Source organism: Podarcis cretensis, assembly GCF_951804945.1.
Source record: "Podarcis cretensis genome assembly, chromosome: 6".
Taxonomy (NCBI): domain Eukaryota; kingdom Metazoa; phylum Chordata; class Lepidosauria; order Squamata; family Lacertidae; genus Podarcis; species Podarcis cretensis.
In genome coordinates, this window is record NC_137175.1 from 60,413,989 (window position 1) to 60,431,540 (window position 17,552).

The 17,552-nt window shown below is 38.9% G+C and overlaps 1 protein-coding gene across 6 annotated transcripts in view; it reads right to left on the bottom strand.

Annotated features, from left to right (window-relative positions):
• DAB1 (DAB adaptor protein 1) overlaps positions 1 to 17,552 on the bottom strand; it is a 666,637-nt gene that overhangs the window by 43,968 nt on the left and 605,117 nt on the right. For all 6 annotated transcript variants that reach the window (XM_079982111.1, XM_079982112.1, XM_079982114.1 and 3 more), the window contains one exon: positions 1,310 to 1,441. In XM_079982111.1, the coding sequence (XP_079838237.1) occupies positions 1,310 to 1,441 (132 nt within the window). The remainder of the gene's footprint in view (positions 1 to 1,309; positions 1,442 to 17,552) is intronic.

A 17,552-nucleotide genomic window follows, 5' to 3' on the forward strand; every position in this document is an offset into this window, starting at 1 on the left:
ATTCTCAGTGTCATTGTCATTGATCAATGTGAAATTATGTGACCTACAAAGCCAGCTGCTTTGTTGATGCATGCACATGTTATCTAATTTTAATTTTCTCACTGCTAATGAAACTATCATTGTTTCCTGGAATTACATGACCGGTCAACCCAATTGAAGTGAGGTCAATTCTCTTGATGGCTTCTTGAGAATGCTTTATGTGATTGTTGCTCCCTATCTATATCCAAATCCCTCTCTTGTTCCTATGTGCATGTATTTGGGTGCACAGAGTGAGTGAACTTCAAAGCAACTCTCTGTCATGGCTAGTGCTGTGGGAAAACTGCTGGAGGATTGAACCAAGGTGCAGTTGCTAAGTGACAGGGGAACAATATCATAATGTGCATGTAGCAACATTATGAGATGAAAGAGAGTTCTCAGGTGAGCTTTTTCCAAATGCTTGCCAACAAATCTCATACCAGCCAAACCAATTCCAAAATGAACCACAGGTTCATCTCAGGTTCCATCTCAGGGTGGAAATTGTATATTTAAGTCCATTTGTTCCTACTTAATGGCAGACACCAATTAAAGTTTTGTGGAAATGAGTTAAATCCTGGGTTAAATCTACAAGTCAAAAGTTACTGAAGATAGACTTCCACAGCCATATTGGAATTTTCATAACAATGTCTAGCCTGTGCCTGAAGTCAATGTGACTAAATCTACACTACTCTAGCTTAACTTGGTTATTCAAATTGAGTTCTTAGGATGGCAGCCTTAGGCATTTTAAAACACTCCAAAACACACCCTTTCTCATTGAATTAAATACCTTGTTTATATTGGTCTAGCTGCAAACTTTAACTAGGCAAAGGTTCATTTCTATATAAGCTAATTATATTTGCAGATTAATGGTAATTATAATTATGAGCATAAAAGGCATTGCTTATATTTATTAGTGGTTTCTAATACAATGAAATGAGAGTAGACTATGCTAAGTAGCTATTTGTTTTCCATCGTTTTCTATCTAAATGAGTCTAGGACCCTAAGTAAACTTATTTGTATTCAGCTAGTGTTTCCAGTTTAATTAGAAAGGAAAATAATTACTAATTAGAAGGAATACATCAAGAAAAAAATTGAGAAGGGTGAATTGTATTTCTTTCTTTCCAGGACTAGTATTGCTAAACTGCCATCTCGGAACATTTATGCATGCACTTCTGACAGCATTATATACTGCATAAACAATGCTTACAGCCTGCCCTTTCAAAGCAGCACTGTTCTAGACAGAGCTATCAAACTGAGTTAAACTGCAGAAAATGACAATAATCTTGATACTTACTGCCTGGGCTGTTTTTATTGCCACAAATCTATGATTCCCTTCCTTTCCGCACACATATCCAAAGGCCCGATGGTCTGTGATATCCTTTGCGATGTATGAAATTTCATGAACTGCATGATGGTGCTGTAGTAGCTGTTCATAAACAAAAAGCAAAGAAGCACAGGGCATATTTTACCAAAGTTCACATTTTTTACTGAGGCATGTAATTTACCTCTGTGAGGATACACCTGAATGACAATGATGTTTCAATAAAAAGCAAGGTATAGATTATTCAAAGTTATTTTTATTGATTTGATATTACACTTACAACCATTTTCATGTTTTGTATGCATTTCATCCAGTGCTTAGTGTTCAGTCAGATTACCCCCCAAAGGCGCACTCTTTCAGTGTCTCCCAAGACAGACAGATGCCAACAACAACAACAAGCCTTCCCTGTCTGTCACCACAGGTTCCTTCACTGCTACCTCACAGTTCAGGACTTTCAATGTAGAGTGCTCACTGATGGTTACTCATCCCCTCAGGATTCTGTCCTGGGCACATCAACAGTATAGTGTCCCAGTCAAGGGAAGTAATAGTACCACTCTATTCTGCCTTGGTTAGACCACACCTGGAGTACTGCATCCAGTTCTGGGCACCACAATCGTGATATTGACAAGCTGGAACATGTGTAGAGGAAGGTGACCAAGATAATCAAGGGTTTGGAAACTAACACTTAAGTTCAATGATTGAAGGAGCTGGGTATGTTAAGCCTGGTAAAGAAGAGACTAAGAGGAGATATGATAGCAATCTTTAAATATCTAAAGGGCTGTCAGGTGGAAGATGGAGCAAACTTGTTTTCTCCTACTCTAGAAGCTAGGACCTGAACCAATAGATTCAAGTTACCATAAAGGAAATTGAGACTAATCATCAGAAAGAACTTTCTGACAGTAAGAGCTGTGTGACAGTGGGAAAGACTTCCATGGGAGGTGGTGGACTCTGCTTCCTTGAAGGTTCTTAAGCAGAGGCTGGATGTACATGTACAATTAAGTTGAGATTCCTGCATTATAGGAGGTTGGGCTGGATGACCCGCGGGGTCTCTTCCAATTCTACAGTTCTGTGAATCTGTGGCTGTTTTCTCATGTGCACTAGGGCAGCTTGTGCTGTTAACAGCTCGTTTAGCAATCTTTTGTGCCTTGCAGACTGTCACAGACTGTGTGTGTGGTCAGCAGGTGGTCAGCAGCCTCCAATTACAACCTGCAAGCAAATACACTTAGCCTAGAAATGTGAACAAACATGTGTAGGTCTGCGCAGAACATGCTAGTACAATAGTAACTTGTCAAGGTGTTTGTTGTACCCCAACTGAAAGGGCTTTTCACTGTTTCCAGAAACGGAAGGCCATCTACTAGTGCAAACAGTAGCAGGGTTATCACTTCCAGATAGCGGTAACTTTTCAGTTTTCATCACCCAGCTAAGTAACAGCTCTTCTTACTTTTCAACACGTGAAAGACTTTTGTCTGGCACAGAGGAGAGTTCAGCTCTGCATTTTCACTGCTCAATATAGCCTCCTGCTTACTGCACTGACACATACATGTTTATTTGTGACTAATAGTGCTCTTTCTGCCCAAATTTGCCTTCCATAAAAAGAAGCATCACTTTATGTTTAATTAGTAATATTTAATTAGAATTGGGGGGGGGGGGATTCCTCTCAGCATTTTTGTGTGTGTCAGATGTTGCACATTGCTTTGTATGCAAAGAGACAGCAAATGTGAACTTTAGGTGCTTGGATTTTATATTGTGAAGCTCTACAAAATGCAGTAAAAAACAAATCCAGAAAATATTCTTACAAAACCCTTCTGCATCATTGTTGCATCCTAATAAAACTGAACTGATAAAAATCTACCTCCAGTCAAAGGCAGTATCGGGGCAAGATATTTACAGATGCAAACAAACCAAATCCTCAGACATTGCTTTAAAATGATCAATATCTTTGCTAATATTAATCTTCTAGTTATCTGCACTTTTTATCCAGCAATAGATTTCTATGGGCCACATGTTATGATGAACATTTGAACATCTGGATAAACTAGCTGCTGACCCATTAATCAAAGTGGGTTTACTGAGTGGTGATTTCTGTGAAGAGAGAGGGAAATCAATATTCATGTCAACTTAGGCAGACCTCTTAGTGTTCTTGTCCTTCAGTAATGGGAACCACATTGGCCAAGAAATATCTATCGCTAGATTGATATTGGCTGACATGTAAGTTTTTGCTTTTACAGAGGTCCTCTTTCTTTCTGAAAGAAAGGTAAACCATGCCTGGTAAAAAAAGCAATCCTAGAACTAGAATTTCTTACTATGGATGATTTTCAATGCAAGCAGGACAGACTTTTACTCACCCAAAGGACTTCCCCTTCCTGTCCTCCTCCCTGCAGCTCATTGTGTACCCCACAATGTATTTGCTAGGGCTGCAAGGGAGAAAATGGACGTCTGCATACATGACATGGGGTTTCAGATAATTTTGGAAGGGGACAGTCCACAGATCTCTAGTACAGCCTTCCTCAGCCTAGGCCCTCCAGATATTTTGAGACTACAATTCCCATCATCCCTGACCACTGGTCCTGCTAGCTAGGGGTCATGGGAGTTGTAGGCCAAAAACATCTGGAGGGCTGAGGTTGAGGAAGCCTGCTCTAGTATGTTGCTTGGACTAATCAACAGAAAATACTTGTGCTAGTCACCACAGAAAATATACCAACTGGAAGCTTCCAATCATCTAAGCAATCTAGACTGGTTATTATTTAGGAGACCATGAGTATGTACAAACTTACTTAGAAAGTGTAACAAGCAAGGGTTTCTAATTTTATTTTTTAAAAACGTATTATAGCATCATGGCTTCCATTTATTTCTGTGCCACCACATATCTTATAGCTTCTCCTTGTCCTCTCACAGGCATGATATACTAAAGATTGTAATTATTGAGTTTCTTTATTACTTTATTGTATTGTCACAGCTAATATCAGTTATGTACCTGCAGGGGCATTGTTCAAAGTTGCTAGGTTTCTCTCCCCCCCCCCCCCGCTCCCATTAAAAATGTCTTCCACTTCAAAAAAAGATAAGAAAGTACAAAAAGGTTACATGTGCATTCACGCTTAGAGTCATTCTGATTCCTAAGCAAACCATTTCATTGCAATGCATAGACAAGTAAAACAGAAAGAAAGCAGTTTCTATATTCCAATAGAAAGGGTGAAATGCAAAATTCAGTGGACAATAACTGCATACAAAACTATGTTATTGTTCCAGGCTGTGATTTAGCCACTAAGCAGCAGGGCAGCAGTATGGATGCTATACAAGCCACTGTGAGCACAAGCAAATCACCTGTATATGAACACTTATCACTCATATATCCTACATTTCTATAAAAAAACACTATGTAAAGAATACTATGAACACTATTATCAAATATCTGAAAGGAATGGATGCACTGTTCTTATTGGAGACATGAATGTGGTGTCCCTAAAAGTTAGCATTTATCTACTAATCATACAGACTGTAAATCAAGACAAAAATATTCAGAGGAAGGATAGGAATCCTGAGGGGTAGGGAACCTGGACAACTTCCATCAGTTCTAACCACTAGCCATTCTGGCAAGGGCTGATGGGAGTTGGGAGTCCAGTAACTTCCAGAGGGCCCTGGCCATAGACTCTCACTTGCATCCTACTATATATATATTATGCCATATTGCCAATAACTTCAGACATAATAAGTTAATTATAGGGTGTAGTATAACCATTCTTCATGAGAATTGCATGTTCCCCAGCGTATTAATGATGCAATCTTATTTACATAATATAATTGTATTGATTTATTAGAATTTCTTTTACTGTGCTCAATTTGCAGGCTTTCTTCTGAATCATGAAATTAAATATCTTCCCCTCCATAATGCATATTATGGAGAATGTTATCTCAAGCTCCTATTCAATCAAAGTTCTTTGACACCGCTTTATTGATTGCCAAGCAATGTTTGCAGAGAAATTAAACTATGATCAGACTCCTTACTTGTGGAATTAGACATAAAGATTATTCTGCCATGGAAAAATATCACCTACAATGCTGAGATGGCAAATGGAAACATTTATTTGGGAACCCTCATTAACTATCGGAAAATCATTACATCTCTAATGACTGATGATGCCAAAGTGTTACCTTGCAAACTGTACCAGGCTATTAAGAAGTAAGTTAAGCATGCCTACAGCAATAGCTTTGTCTGTATTTAATTTAAGGAGTATTTAGAAAGATGACTGTCAAGAGATTAAAAAAAAAATCTATGAAGTTTTACTTTATCTTGGCACAGGAGATATGAAATATTATACTGCAGACTCTGATATGACAAAATGCTGGTGCATGTTGATTAGAAACATCAAACTGTTAGACATCAATTAAATCGGATAAACTTTTTAATTGTACATATTTATGTGAAATGTTGACAGATAACGAATACACCTGTTTAGTACTTTTAGTATTTTAGTTTTTTTCTGGGGAGCTGAATTGGTTCCTGTTTAACACAACACACCAGCAAACCCTATTGAAAAGACTCACCAGCAAATCCTTCTCATGACAGTAATTCAGAGTCAAATTAGCTTTACAATGAGGAAGAGACAGGAGACCCACAAGCTAAAAACATCAGTATTTATTGATGTTTCTAATGGTGTTTTTATGAATGCCTTTTGCTGGTTTTATTCTTATATGCTGTATGAGAACTTGATACAGAGGGAGGTAAGGAGGAAAGAAAACAGGAAGATGAAAAAGTGCCTTATCTGATTAATAAAGTGTTGCTTATTGCACCCATATTATAATGTATGGAGAACTTTGAGAAAAACAGTAATTTTAGAATATATTTTTGGAAATCCAGATATGAAACTCTGAATGGACCTATCATTGCAAAATGGCTCATTAATTTCAGCTTTTTCATGCCCTTGCTTGCACATGGGATTTGATAGGCTACAATTAAATTGAAAACAGATAAAATGAAAATTACCCCTTGACTTTCGTGAAATATAGTTTAAGTACTAGCCCAGGCATAGGCAAACTCGACCCCCTCCAGACGTTTTGGGACTACAACTCCCATCATCCCTAGCTAGCAGGACCAGTGGTAAGGGATGATGAGAGTTGTAGTCCCAAAGCATCTGGAGGGCTGAGTTTGCCTATGCCTGTACTAGCCTTTGCATTAACAACAACTTTATTATTTGCACCCCACCCATCTGGTACAAAACCCATTTCCTAAGCCACTCTGGGCAGTTCTAGTACGTATGAAAACATAGTAAAATGTCAGACATTAAAAACTTCCCAATACAGGGATGTCTTCTAAAAGTTGTGTAGTTCTTTATCTCCTTGACATCTGATGGAAGGATGTTCTACAGGGAGAGCACCATTAAAATGTTGAGGGTTTCTTACAAACTATCATCTCTTTTCCCTCCTCTCTCTCTCTCTCTCTCTCTCTCTCACACACACACACACACACACTCTTAGAAGCCAGCCTCATAATGTTCACATGTTGAATTTTCACAGTCTCTTTCCTAAATTTGTCTCCAAGCCCATTATCAATTTATAAGTGAAGTACAAATTACTTGGAGGGCTAAAGGATGAGAGAACATGGAGATAATACAGCTCTGGGAGGAGTGCTGGATTGGCTCTTCTGGAGTGTTTGTATTTCACTGACATCCACACTACCCCCTTCCACAGCCCCCTCCCCATATTGGTAAGCAACAGTGACCCATCCAGCTAGTAAATTAGCATAGTTACTTTGCTCCACTTGGTGAGCTGCTTCTGCTAAGTAGTACTATAAGAGATTTGTTTGTTTAATGTACTGCGCTTCATTTGTAGGTTTCAAAGTGGCTCAGAACATAAAAATGCAGGATAAAAGCAGTTATTCACTAACCACCTGTCCACAATGTTCTTCAACTGGACAGTGTTGTCATTTTTTAAAAAGGAAACCAAAAACAAAAACTAAACTAAGCAATGAAATCACTACAAATAAACACATAAAAGCCAACAGAAACCGCATGAAATCCTTCTAATACAGTATAGGTTTTAAAACCCAGCACAGACACTCGAAGTTCTAAAACACCCCTAACATAGTTCAGTCTGGACTTGAGTGTTGCTGGGGCAGAGGAAGATCAAAAAAGCCTCCCCCACAAAAAAAAAGTTTAACTGATTTTGACTGGTTGTGTTTTATATTGTTAAGTCAATTAGTGATTTTTTTTGTAGAAAGCAATTAAGAAATGTAATAAAAATAAACAAATAAGCACAGTATCAAACATCACTGGCGAGGTGCCATCACTAATTTGAATACCACTTTCAAGAATGTCCTCTCCCTAGAAAGTGCCTGTCTCAGCTCATTATGCATGGAGAAAGGGCTGTTATGTAGGTATGTACAGGAGAGGATGCTCCTTCAGGTAACCTGGCTAGAAGACATTTGCAGCTTCAAAGATTAATGCTAACACTTTGCACTCGGCTGGGAAATCTTCCCGGTTATCAATTAAACTTTGTTATATCTTTCCCATGCAATCTGAAATTTTATTCCACTGCACCACTACTTTTACAGAGGTTTCTGCTCATGGATCCACTTAGCTATTAATTTTATATTCTCTGTCTCCACTTATACCTGACTATATTGGCAAAATTGAATGGATCTAGCTACTTCAAAAATCTCTTGATTTTCCCATTTCTCTCCAGCTTCTAGAAGTCTGTCATAAAGCCATTCATCCCTTTTCTCACGCTGCCCCCTTCTTTCTTTTTCTGTGGCCTTCAAGTCATGGTGAAATCCATCAAGTTGATCAATTAAGCACTTAGAACGGCCAGGAATCACTTCCAATAAGAGGGTTAGCTTCTGTGACATCGAAACAACAATACCACAGCTACCCTGTTTTTAATGAGGGAATTTATTTATTGAAAGACCACAGTATTAAGGTTGCAATTAATACTAAAGGAAACCAGTTAAAGCAGCCAATCTCCCAGTAAAGCTACATAAAGAAAGGTCCATGCCAAAACCAAACAGAACACAAATATCAATAAAATATGCAGGGGAAGAATTCACAGGCATTATAGACAGAGAACATTTTGCGTTAACTTGCTCTCAGAGCTTGCCACAGAATGTGAATAATTCAGATCCTATTTATGAATCGCTGTGGCCCATGCACATTTTCTCAATACTCTGAAAAGACTGACAGACTGCCCATCACCTTTTGTTTGAGCTGGCTGAAGCCTATTATTTGTGTCTTATAATCTATGGGTGATATATAACATTAATCAGAGAATGGCCGCTGAAATCAATAAAATTCTAAGTCCATTGATTTTAATGGATCTGCTTCAAGTATGACTTAGTTGGCTATCATCCTATTTCTATTAATAGCATCTTCTATAAACAACATCTTCTTCCTTTAGAAAAAAAGGGGGGGACCTTCCATAAATGCAGTTCTATGAATGAAACAACATCTACCTATCCATGCAGCATATAAGGGAAAATGAAACACTGGTTATACAGATTGCTTAGCATGGACTGGAGAATTATAGCCTCTACTTTCAGTTCCTTTCAGTTAAGTTGTTGTGCCTGCTGCTATCCTTCCCTGAATAATTTCATCTCTTCACATTCCTATTTGAAATTACCTAAGCTGCAATTATCAAAAGCTTCCTTCACATATTAATCATATGAAGAGGGTCCATGCATTGAAAGTAGGATCTTTGTCAACAACTGTTTTTTGTGTTGAATATATGGTATATGGAAATTTATGGACCTAATGGGTATCTAAAGCCATTTGCACATGCAGAATGTAGGCACCCTATATATAGAAATGAGCAAACTAGTGATATTTTAGGGAGCAGGCGGTACCCATTACTTACATCACAGAAGCCTACACAACATAAAACCCTGTTGCTATATGTAGGTTTTATTTTATTTGTTTTTTATCTTATATTCTGGAAATGCAGATCCAGGTTTTCTTTTCCTTTAAAAATTTTTGGGGCCCCCAAGAGAGTGGGGCCCTAAGTTATAGCTTGATTAGCTTATACGTAAATCCAGCACTGGTAATACCGAAGGCTGTCCATTCGTTTGTCTGCGGTATGAAAAAAAAATGCTGAAAGTCGAAGGCTTTGCTGAGCATATGCAATATCTTAGGCCCCTTCCAAATAATCATGCCAGTGACATTTTTATTATTGTTATTACTGCTGCCATTTTCATTACATTGCATTTGGGCCTGTTTTTGTAATTAATAATAAAACATCCTGGAACTATGAAATGAAGGTCAGGCTTTATTATTTTTAATCAATGAATAAAAAAATTGTCTTTGGCCAAGGACTAAATCCAAGATTCTATAACCATCACTAATACTGATGTTGCAGATGTGCTCCAAAGAAATGACTGTGCAGTTGCTAGTAGGATCCCATTTTTAAAAAAAAATCAAAATCCAGATTTTTTAAAATAAAATGTAATGTCAAACCAGGCCCCAGGCACAATCCAGCCATTCAGTTTCACTGAATGCCATGCATTGTCAAAAGAACTGCAGTGGTTGGAGCCTCAGGAAAAAAATGCCCTGTGGCTTTTCAGAGTTATTCAAATAGCTCATATAAGACTTTCAATGCATATTGCAATATATGACAATGATACAGTCTTGCACATGCCAGTGGCACTTTTGCACTGTTAGCTAGAGGACATGGAACTCCATCTGCCACAGTGACTGGTGGCAGCCCCCTGTAAATATGAGACTGTAAAATAAGAATGCAAGAATAGCTCTTCTGCAGAAGACGAAATGCCTACACTGAATTTAGATTGTTCAGTACCAATGTAAGGCAGATCACTATTGCTTCCATTGTTGCTTTTTTTTACAAGGGAAACTGAGGCTTAAAAGATTTTCCTAATGCTAACCACAAAATGTATGGCTTAACCAAAAAAGCTTAACTTTTTCTGAAGGGAAAGGGGAGGTCACATTATTATTAACTCATTCTTCTATAAGACTATCATATTTGACTCTAAGCCATTAGGCAACTGTGTGAAATCTTGGTGATAAAGTATGGGAGAAATTTTTAAAGGTGTTTTCCCCCCTCCACAGACGCTAGTGTTCTCTATGTATCATATAGGAACAATGTCCTAGTGCACTAATATGGATCTGAGCGTTTGGATTTTCGGCTCAAATGAAACTCAGAAGAGGTGGAGAAGTTTGATCTGTTCTTCAGCTAGAGGTGAGACTTTGAGGTAAAGAGTCATGCAGCTGTATTACATACAAAGTAACTCCCTTAATAGTGAAGATTGTATAGTCTCCTAGATTTTCAAAGTTTAAGTGGAGAAGCAGACACAGTTTGTACCATCCTGTCCTGTTTATGAAGCACAAAGAGCAACTACAGATTTCAAATCCTTAAGATTTGAGGCTACTTTATTGAAAAATGAAGAGTTTTCAACAAGTGAAGTTTACTTCAAAAGAGACAAGTGTCACCTTATCTCTGTGGACATTACAGAAATATCACACACTTTAAGTTACCTCCTAAAAGTCATTTCATGAAGACAGTGTATTAGACATGGCCCCAGTAGAATGTATTGTATACTTAGGGTCATATTCAACGAGGTCCTACTCAGAGTAGACCCTTTGAAATTAATGGACCTAAGTTAGTCATGTCCATTAACTTCAACGGGTCAAAACTGAGAAACATTAGCACTGAATACCACCCAAAATATACATGAAACAATGCTCCTACTTCCATTATTACCATTTTCAATATAAATCATTTTTTTCTACCCTGTTTACATTTCATTCAACCGCAAGGGGTTCAAACTGGTTTCTAATCATATAGCACTCCAGATTTGAAGCATTAATAAATAATAAGGGAAGACTCACAGCCATAAATGTTGAAACATGCACTGCCCTATATAATTTATAGAAGATTCTGGTTAGAAACTGCTTCATTTTCAAAAGTCATAAAGGCTCAAGATTTTCCTGGGAGAGAATTCCGTAAGTGTGGTCCAATATAGTAGTTTCAGTCAATACAATAAAATACAGGAAAATAAATGACTAGGGTTCATTATAAAGCAATAGTGGCTTTTTTTTATCTCTGCATTACAAGACAGACAATGCACAGGCCATTATGAGCAGAAGAAATGCCAGATTAAGAGTTCATATTTTCCTAGTGGCACATTGATTGAATATTTAAATTCTATACCGCTCTATATATTATAAATACTTCTAAGCAATGTACAAAAAACCAAGGCAACAACAGACAATATTATAAAAATACAGCTACATATAAAAATGTTACATTAATACAAAGTTACTCACATATATAAATGAATTTCAGTTCATTTTCCTTCGAACACACTCTTTCCTCTCAACCTCAGGCTTCTCACTCAGAATCCAAACAAACCTTCAGCTCACCCACAAAAGTCTCACAACAAGAGGAGTTCATGGAAACAGCCTAGTCTCTCCCTCTAGACTTGTTAATTATGGACAGGCCCAAGGTAGCTGGTACTTCCTCAGGCTGCCTACAGCTGTGCCCTATTCAGCTACACTCACACAGGTGCAGCAGGTTTGTTGAGTGTCCCAGGAGGTGCAAAGGATGGGAAATGACTTCCCTCCACTCACAGCCCTTTCTGTCCTGTCATCCTCCTCACCCACCAGCTGGAATCTGCTAGAAGCTTCTACACAATTTTATTAAAATGGCAACCACCATTTGTTACTAGATCCATTCCTAGATGCATCCACTACTTAAGTCCATAGCATCTGTCTCACCAACAGAAAAAGAGCCATATATTCCATTTGGGGTGACAGCTATTATCTAGAAGTACAGGATAATGTTAAATTCTCAAAGGCATGAATTTCCTTAAGTAAGAAGAAGCCTCTTTTTAAACCAGCCTTAAGTTCACAAAAGGATTTCACAAAAAAAATCCTGCCAACCTAGCAGTTCGAAAGCACGTCAAAGTGCAAGTAGATAAATAGGTACCGCTCCGTCGGGAAGGTAAATGGCGTTTCCGTGCGCTGCTCTGGTTTGCCAGAAGCAGCTTAGTCATGCTGGCCACATGACCCAGAAGCTGTACACCGGCTCCCTCGGCCAATAAAGCGAGATGAGCGCCGCAACCCCAGAGTCGGTCACGACTGGACCATTAGGTCAGGGGTCCTCTTTACCTTTACCTTTAAGTTCACAAAATGTACTAGCTAATATGCATTTCTACTTGCCATCTTCCCTGTGCACACATCTGTTAATACTGATGTGGTTAATAGCCTTAAAGTCTTCTCTACTAAGACTCCTGGAGGCTCTTCTTACTTGCCAGAGGTGGCTGGCCAAGGCATGTAGGCTCCTCTGGGCAACTCCTTACCAAGGCTGCAAGAGAACCGAGGTACATCTCAGATCAGAGATAGCAAACACTGTCCCCTCCAGATGTTGCTGGACTACAACTTCCATCATCAAGCTGACTGGGGCTGATGGGAGTTGGGAATCTAAATCTGGAGACTACCATATTGGCTCCTTCTGCTTTACACATTTACCTGGATGTAAGTCCCACTGAACTCAGTCAGGGTTATTTCTCAGTAGGCATTTGTAGGGTTGCACTGTTAAAAGAATAAACCAGGTGGCTCAATTATGCATGCTTTTTTGGTGTTACAACAGATTGTATAATGCTGATAATGCATGGAAATTATTTCAGAACAACTAAAGCTGATTAAAACACAGCAGCTAATTATATTTCAGCAGCTTTCCCTGTGTCTATGAAATAAAACAAAAGATGGTATTTATTCAGAATATTAATGGCAGCACTCTCTGGCAGGTAAGAGGCAAACCCTGCAGAAACAATGCAGCTCAACAAAGCATAATGCATGGGATATGGAACACAACCCAGCACAAATGAGTGAGCGGTACTAATCCTACATTGAATAATGCTAATTGCAGGTGAAAATCTCGTTCAGAAAACCACCTTCAATGATACCTTTATACATGATCTAGGAACTTGTCTGTCTTGTCTAATGACACACACACAGCGCAACTGAGCAGTCTACACAACAAACTTTCATCAAACCAGCAGTTATGTCTACCCACATGCTGCAATACATGGTGAAGATCTGATTTGGACAAATTTCAAATCCCAAATAGAAATGCCTTGAAAGGATTCTGGGCTCGCCAGAGCTGAAATGGAACTCTGTAAGATGGCTTGTATTGAAGCAGGGATCCACCTTGGCAATCCAGCCATGAAAAGAATAAGAAGAAGCTATATCCATGTGCTGAAAGTGAAAGGTAATAGCATCTCTAAGCCTGCCATAATGTCAGGGTGGAAATATGAGGAAAGAGAGAAGAAACATCATGGTCAGAGTGAGTAGAGGGTACAGAGGGAAATCGCTACTGTTACTTACAGGCCAAGCTTGTAATCAGATGGAATTATTGCAACTATAAATTTAACCCCTTCATATTCTGCACCCCCAATTTTTGTTAAAAGTCTGTGTGTCTGTTTTTCTGCGATATGACATGTTTCAATAGGCAATATGGATATTTTTTGATGAATACCTTATAGAAAGTTATTCTAATCCTAAAATTTGCAGAAAAGCCACTGCACCCATCCAGTTGAAATTTAGCAGGATACTCCAGTTCTGTGAAAAAGTATGGAATAAATTATTGCATTCTGTGTGCGCAACTGTTCAGCATTTCCCTTTGCCAACTGTAGGTCTTATCCAGGTTTAACTAAGACATCTGCCAGTTTCACCATGATAACCACCACAAATATGCAACATGTCATCCCATTCAATCTGGTATGTATATGGCAGACCAAGATTAAATGTCCATGCAGTACACAAAGAAAGCATTAGCCTTCTGACTCTGAAGGGGGAAAAGCAACTTGAAAGGAAATGACTGTATATGCTGTTGTACATTTGGTACATTTTGCACAAACATGGATTTTATGTATGGAAAATGTTGCCCTTGTGACACTTCATTGACATACTGTTTGTGAAGTGTTTTACAACATGCCAAGTGGAAATTATTTTATCTCACATGCATATAGCTAATTTGCTCATTTTCACCATAGATGGGTACAAAGATAAGTAATACATAAAGATTTTAAATTCTAACTGCTAGGTGTTGTGCTGTTGTTTTTTAATGCAGCCAGCAGAGGAAAAGATCCTGCAGTTTAAACGTGAAAGGCAAAGCTAACTTGGCGCTTTCATTCCAATGAACATAGTAGTTTATTATTTTAGGCACAGACCCTGGCAGAGACCACAATGACTCCACGGCTCGTGAGCAAATAAAAGAGGACAAATTGAATGTGATAGCATGGAGAGAGAAAGAAAAAGTGAACAAAGAGCAGGATGCCAATTTGTGGTTTTATAGAAGAACTGACTACAAAATGGGCCAGGAAGCAGGACTTCTGAGCGTGAACATGATTGAACTCTTTCCTCAGAAGGGGCTGTTTATTCTCTCGAAAATTAGCAAAACACTATGTGGCTGCAAATGAATGGTCCACCACTGAATCTGTGTGACCTGGAGCCTTTCATTCAGTTGTGTCACACAATAGGTGACAGAATTTCTCACTCCTGGAAGGCAAGTATAGAAGAGAAAGGAAGTCGTAACCTTGGAACATTCTCCAAATATGAATGGGCTTCTCTTCAGATAACCGGCCTCTTAAACATGGCTTAACTATAAATGGAAAATAAATCTGCAATCCCAGTACACCTTCCATAAGGAGTGACTCTACTGATAAACCAAGGAAACGTTTTTGTGAGCTTCTCCACAAGGAATTTCTAGAGCGTTTTCTCCAGCCCAATAGCATACTGGAAATGGCACAGCCAGAAAACACTTTCAAATAAAATGGAATAATTATATACCATAAACAACCAGGTAGATAGATTTGACATCCTCATCATCAAAAAAACATTTTATAAAGAAATGATCAAGGATCTAAATGAGTAAGGTATCTAGAAATGTGTTTACACTAAAATCATTGATATAAATTTCATATTGCAGGCATTCTTATTGTCTAGATTAAAAATCCATTCAATATGGTTAAGAATTCAGGCTGGGTTTTCACTGGTTTATTGCATGTAACTGAAAGAGTGGAGTTATGCGTTATGCATTATCAGTTAGCATTAAATTGTGCACCCTCACACTTGTCCTGTAAAATACAGTCGTACCTCGGAGGTCAAACAGAATCCATTCTGGAAGTCCGTTAGACTTCCAAAATGTTCAGAAACCAAGGTGTGGCTTGTGATTGGCTACAGGAGTTTTGTGCACTCAATTGGAATCCGTGTTGGACATTCGGCTTCCGAAAAACATTTGCAAACCAGAACACTCACTTCTGGGCTTGTGGCGTTCAGGAGCCGAATTGTTCGACAACTAAGCTGAATCCTAGGAGCTTGTCAAATTGGGTTATAATAATTCTTTTTTTCAATTAAAGCAAGATGGCATATTGGAAAGCCCTGCTGGGGAAGTGTTCGCACAGGACAAAGATCCAAGGACTTCATGGGCAGGATAAAATGCAAAAGATGATTTTGGCCCCTTCTCATTTTCATGTAGATTAGGTTTAGCATTCAGCTTCATTCTTTTTTCTCTCATCTGAATCTCAAAGCAGAAATTACAATTAAATACTCAGTACACCAGCTTAGTTCAAAACAGGCATAACTCCTTTGAGTTGCTTTTACTTATCCCTTTTTCTGGCTTTTTGCTGCAAAATCAGAGGATGTCTTTGAATGGGTCTCTAACACTGTGCTGCTCTCACCTTGTATTTAAATGCATGCAATGATTCTTTCATGGCTTTGAAGCAGTGTCTCTTGCTCCCTGGGTACATTTATTTATTTTAGTAAGAAATATAGTGTGCCCCCCCCGCTTTAGCAACTGTGCACAGCATGATTTCAGGGTTGTTGTTTTTCTGTTCTCTTAATCAAAATTATCACTTAATTCATTTGATTGTTGAACAGTTCTCATATATTCCCCCCCTCTCAAGCTTTCCAGTGCATCATTGAATATCTGTTCATTCCAAGTTCATAGGCACGTATAACAAAAGCAAGGAACAAAAATATCAAAACAGCAAAATAATCATGTTTTCTATCCCCCCCACCCCCCCCACCCTCAGAATCTGAATGACTACCTACTCCAGCCAGGAAACATAAGGTTATATTTAGTCCACCAGACATCTTGGATCTATGCAGTGGCAGAGCTTCATGCTCCAGCACCAGGGGGGAGAGCAGGCGGGAGTGGGGCTGGCGTGGCCCCCGGGGGCATGGCGTGGCCCCCGGGGGCGTGGCACGCTGCCCACAGGGGCGTGGTGCACATCCTGGGGGCATGGCACACTGCCTGCGGGGGGGGGTGGCACCCAGCACGGGGGGGGGGGAGCCGCGATGGCACCCCACCAGGATCGTGCTGCTGGGGGCAGTGAGCTCCCCCCACACTCCTCTTCCTCTGCCAGTGAATCTATGTCACGAATCAATTTTGGTATTTGATTCCAGTATTTAAAACAGAGAAATCTTGACTGATACAGCATCAGTAATCTTGAATTACACCAAATGAAGAGCCATAATAGCCACCATATCCCAATATTATCAGATTTACAGTGGTTGGTTTTTCTTTTGTTTTTTAAATGGTTTATTATTTCTACTTCCAAGCACTAGTATCAGAATCTCCTGCATTTTGTGTAAAAGAATAAAATGTGTTAATTGAACTTGGGTTCTTTGCATCTGGCAAGCCAACACAACGCATCAACAGCACCAGTATTGCTGGGAAATGTCAGAAATGATACTAATACAACTGCTAACAGCAGAGCAAACAAAAAAACTGCAAAGCAATTGGTGAGATATAGCACACTGCATCGAGAGAAAAATATCGGCTACAAGTGGGAGTAACTTTGCAGACATACAGGAGAAGAAGATATCAAAGACAAATAGACACAAGACTTTAAACAGGGACATCACTCTTTGCTGCGGCGTTTTCACCACTTGTGACAAAACATTTCAGTGGTTCTGAGATGGACTCCTTTATTATTATGTCAAGAGTTCTCTTGTCAAGCACTTTCTCTTAGGCTGGAATGTCACCCACAAAATTCTGCTAGAAAGAGCTTTCAGCTATACATAAATTAAGGGCAGGGCTGGATGTTGGTGTGCACGTATAGGATAGTAGCTATGTATAATAAAAATCAACTGAACAAGTTAGTTCTGATTAAACTAATTCATTGGTTTCAATGGGACAATTGTGACTAGTTTAGTTGAACTGAGGGCCAGGTCTTGATTACTCTGAACACTGGACATTTTAAATCATTTAT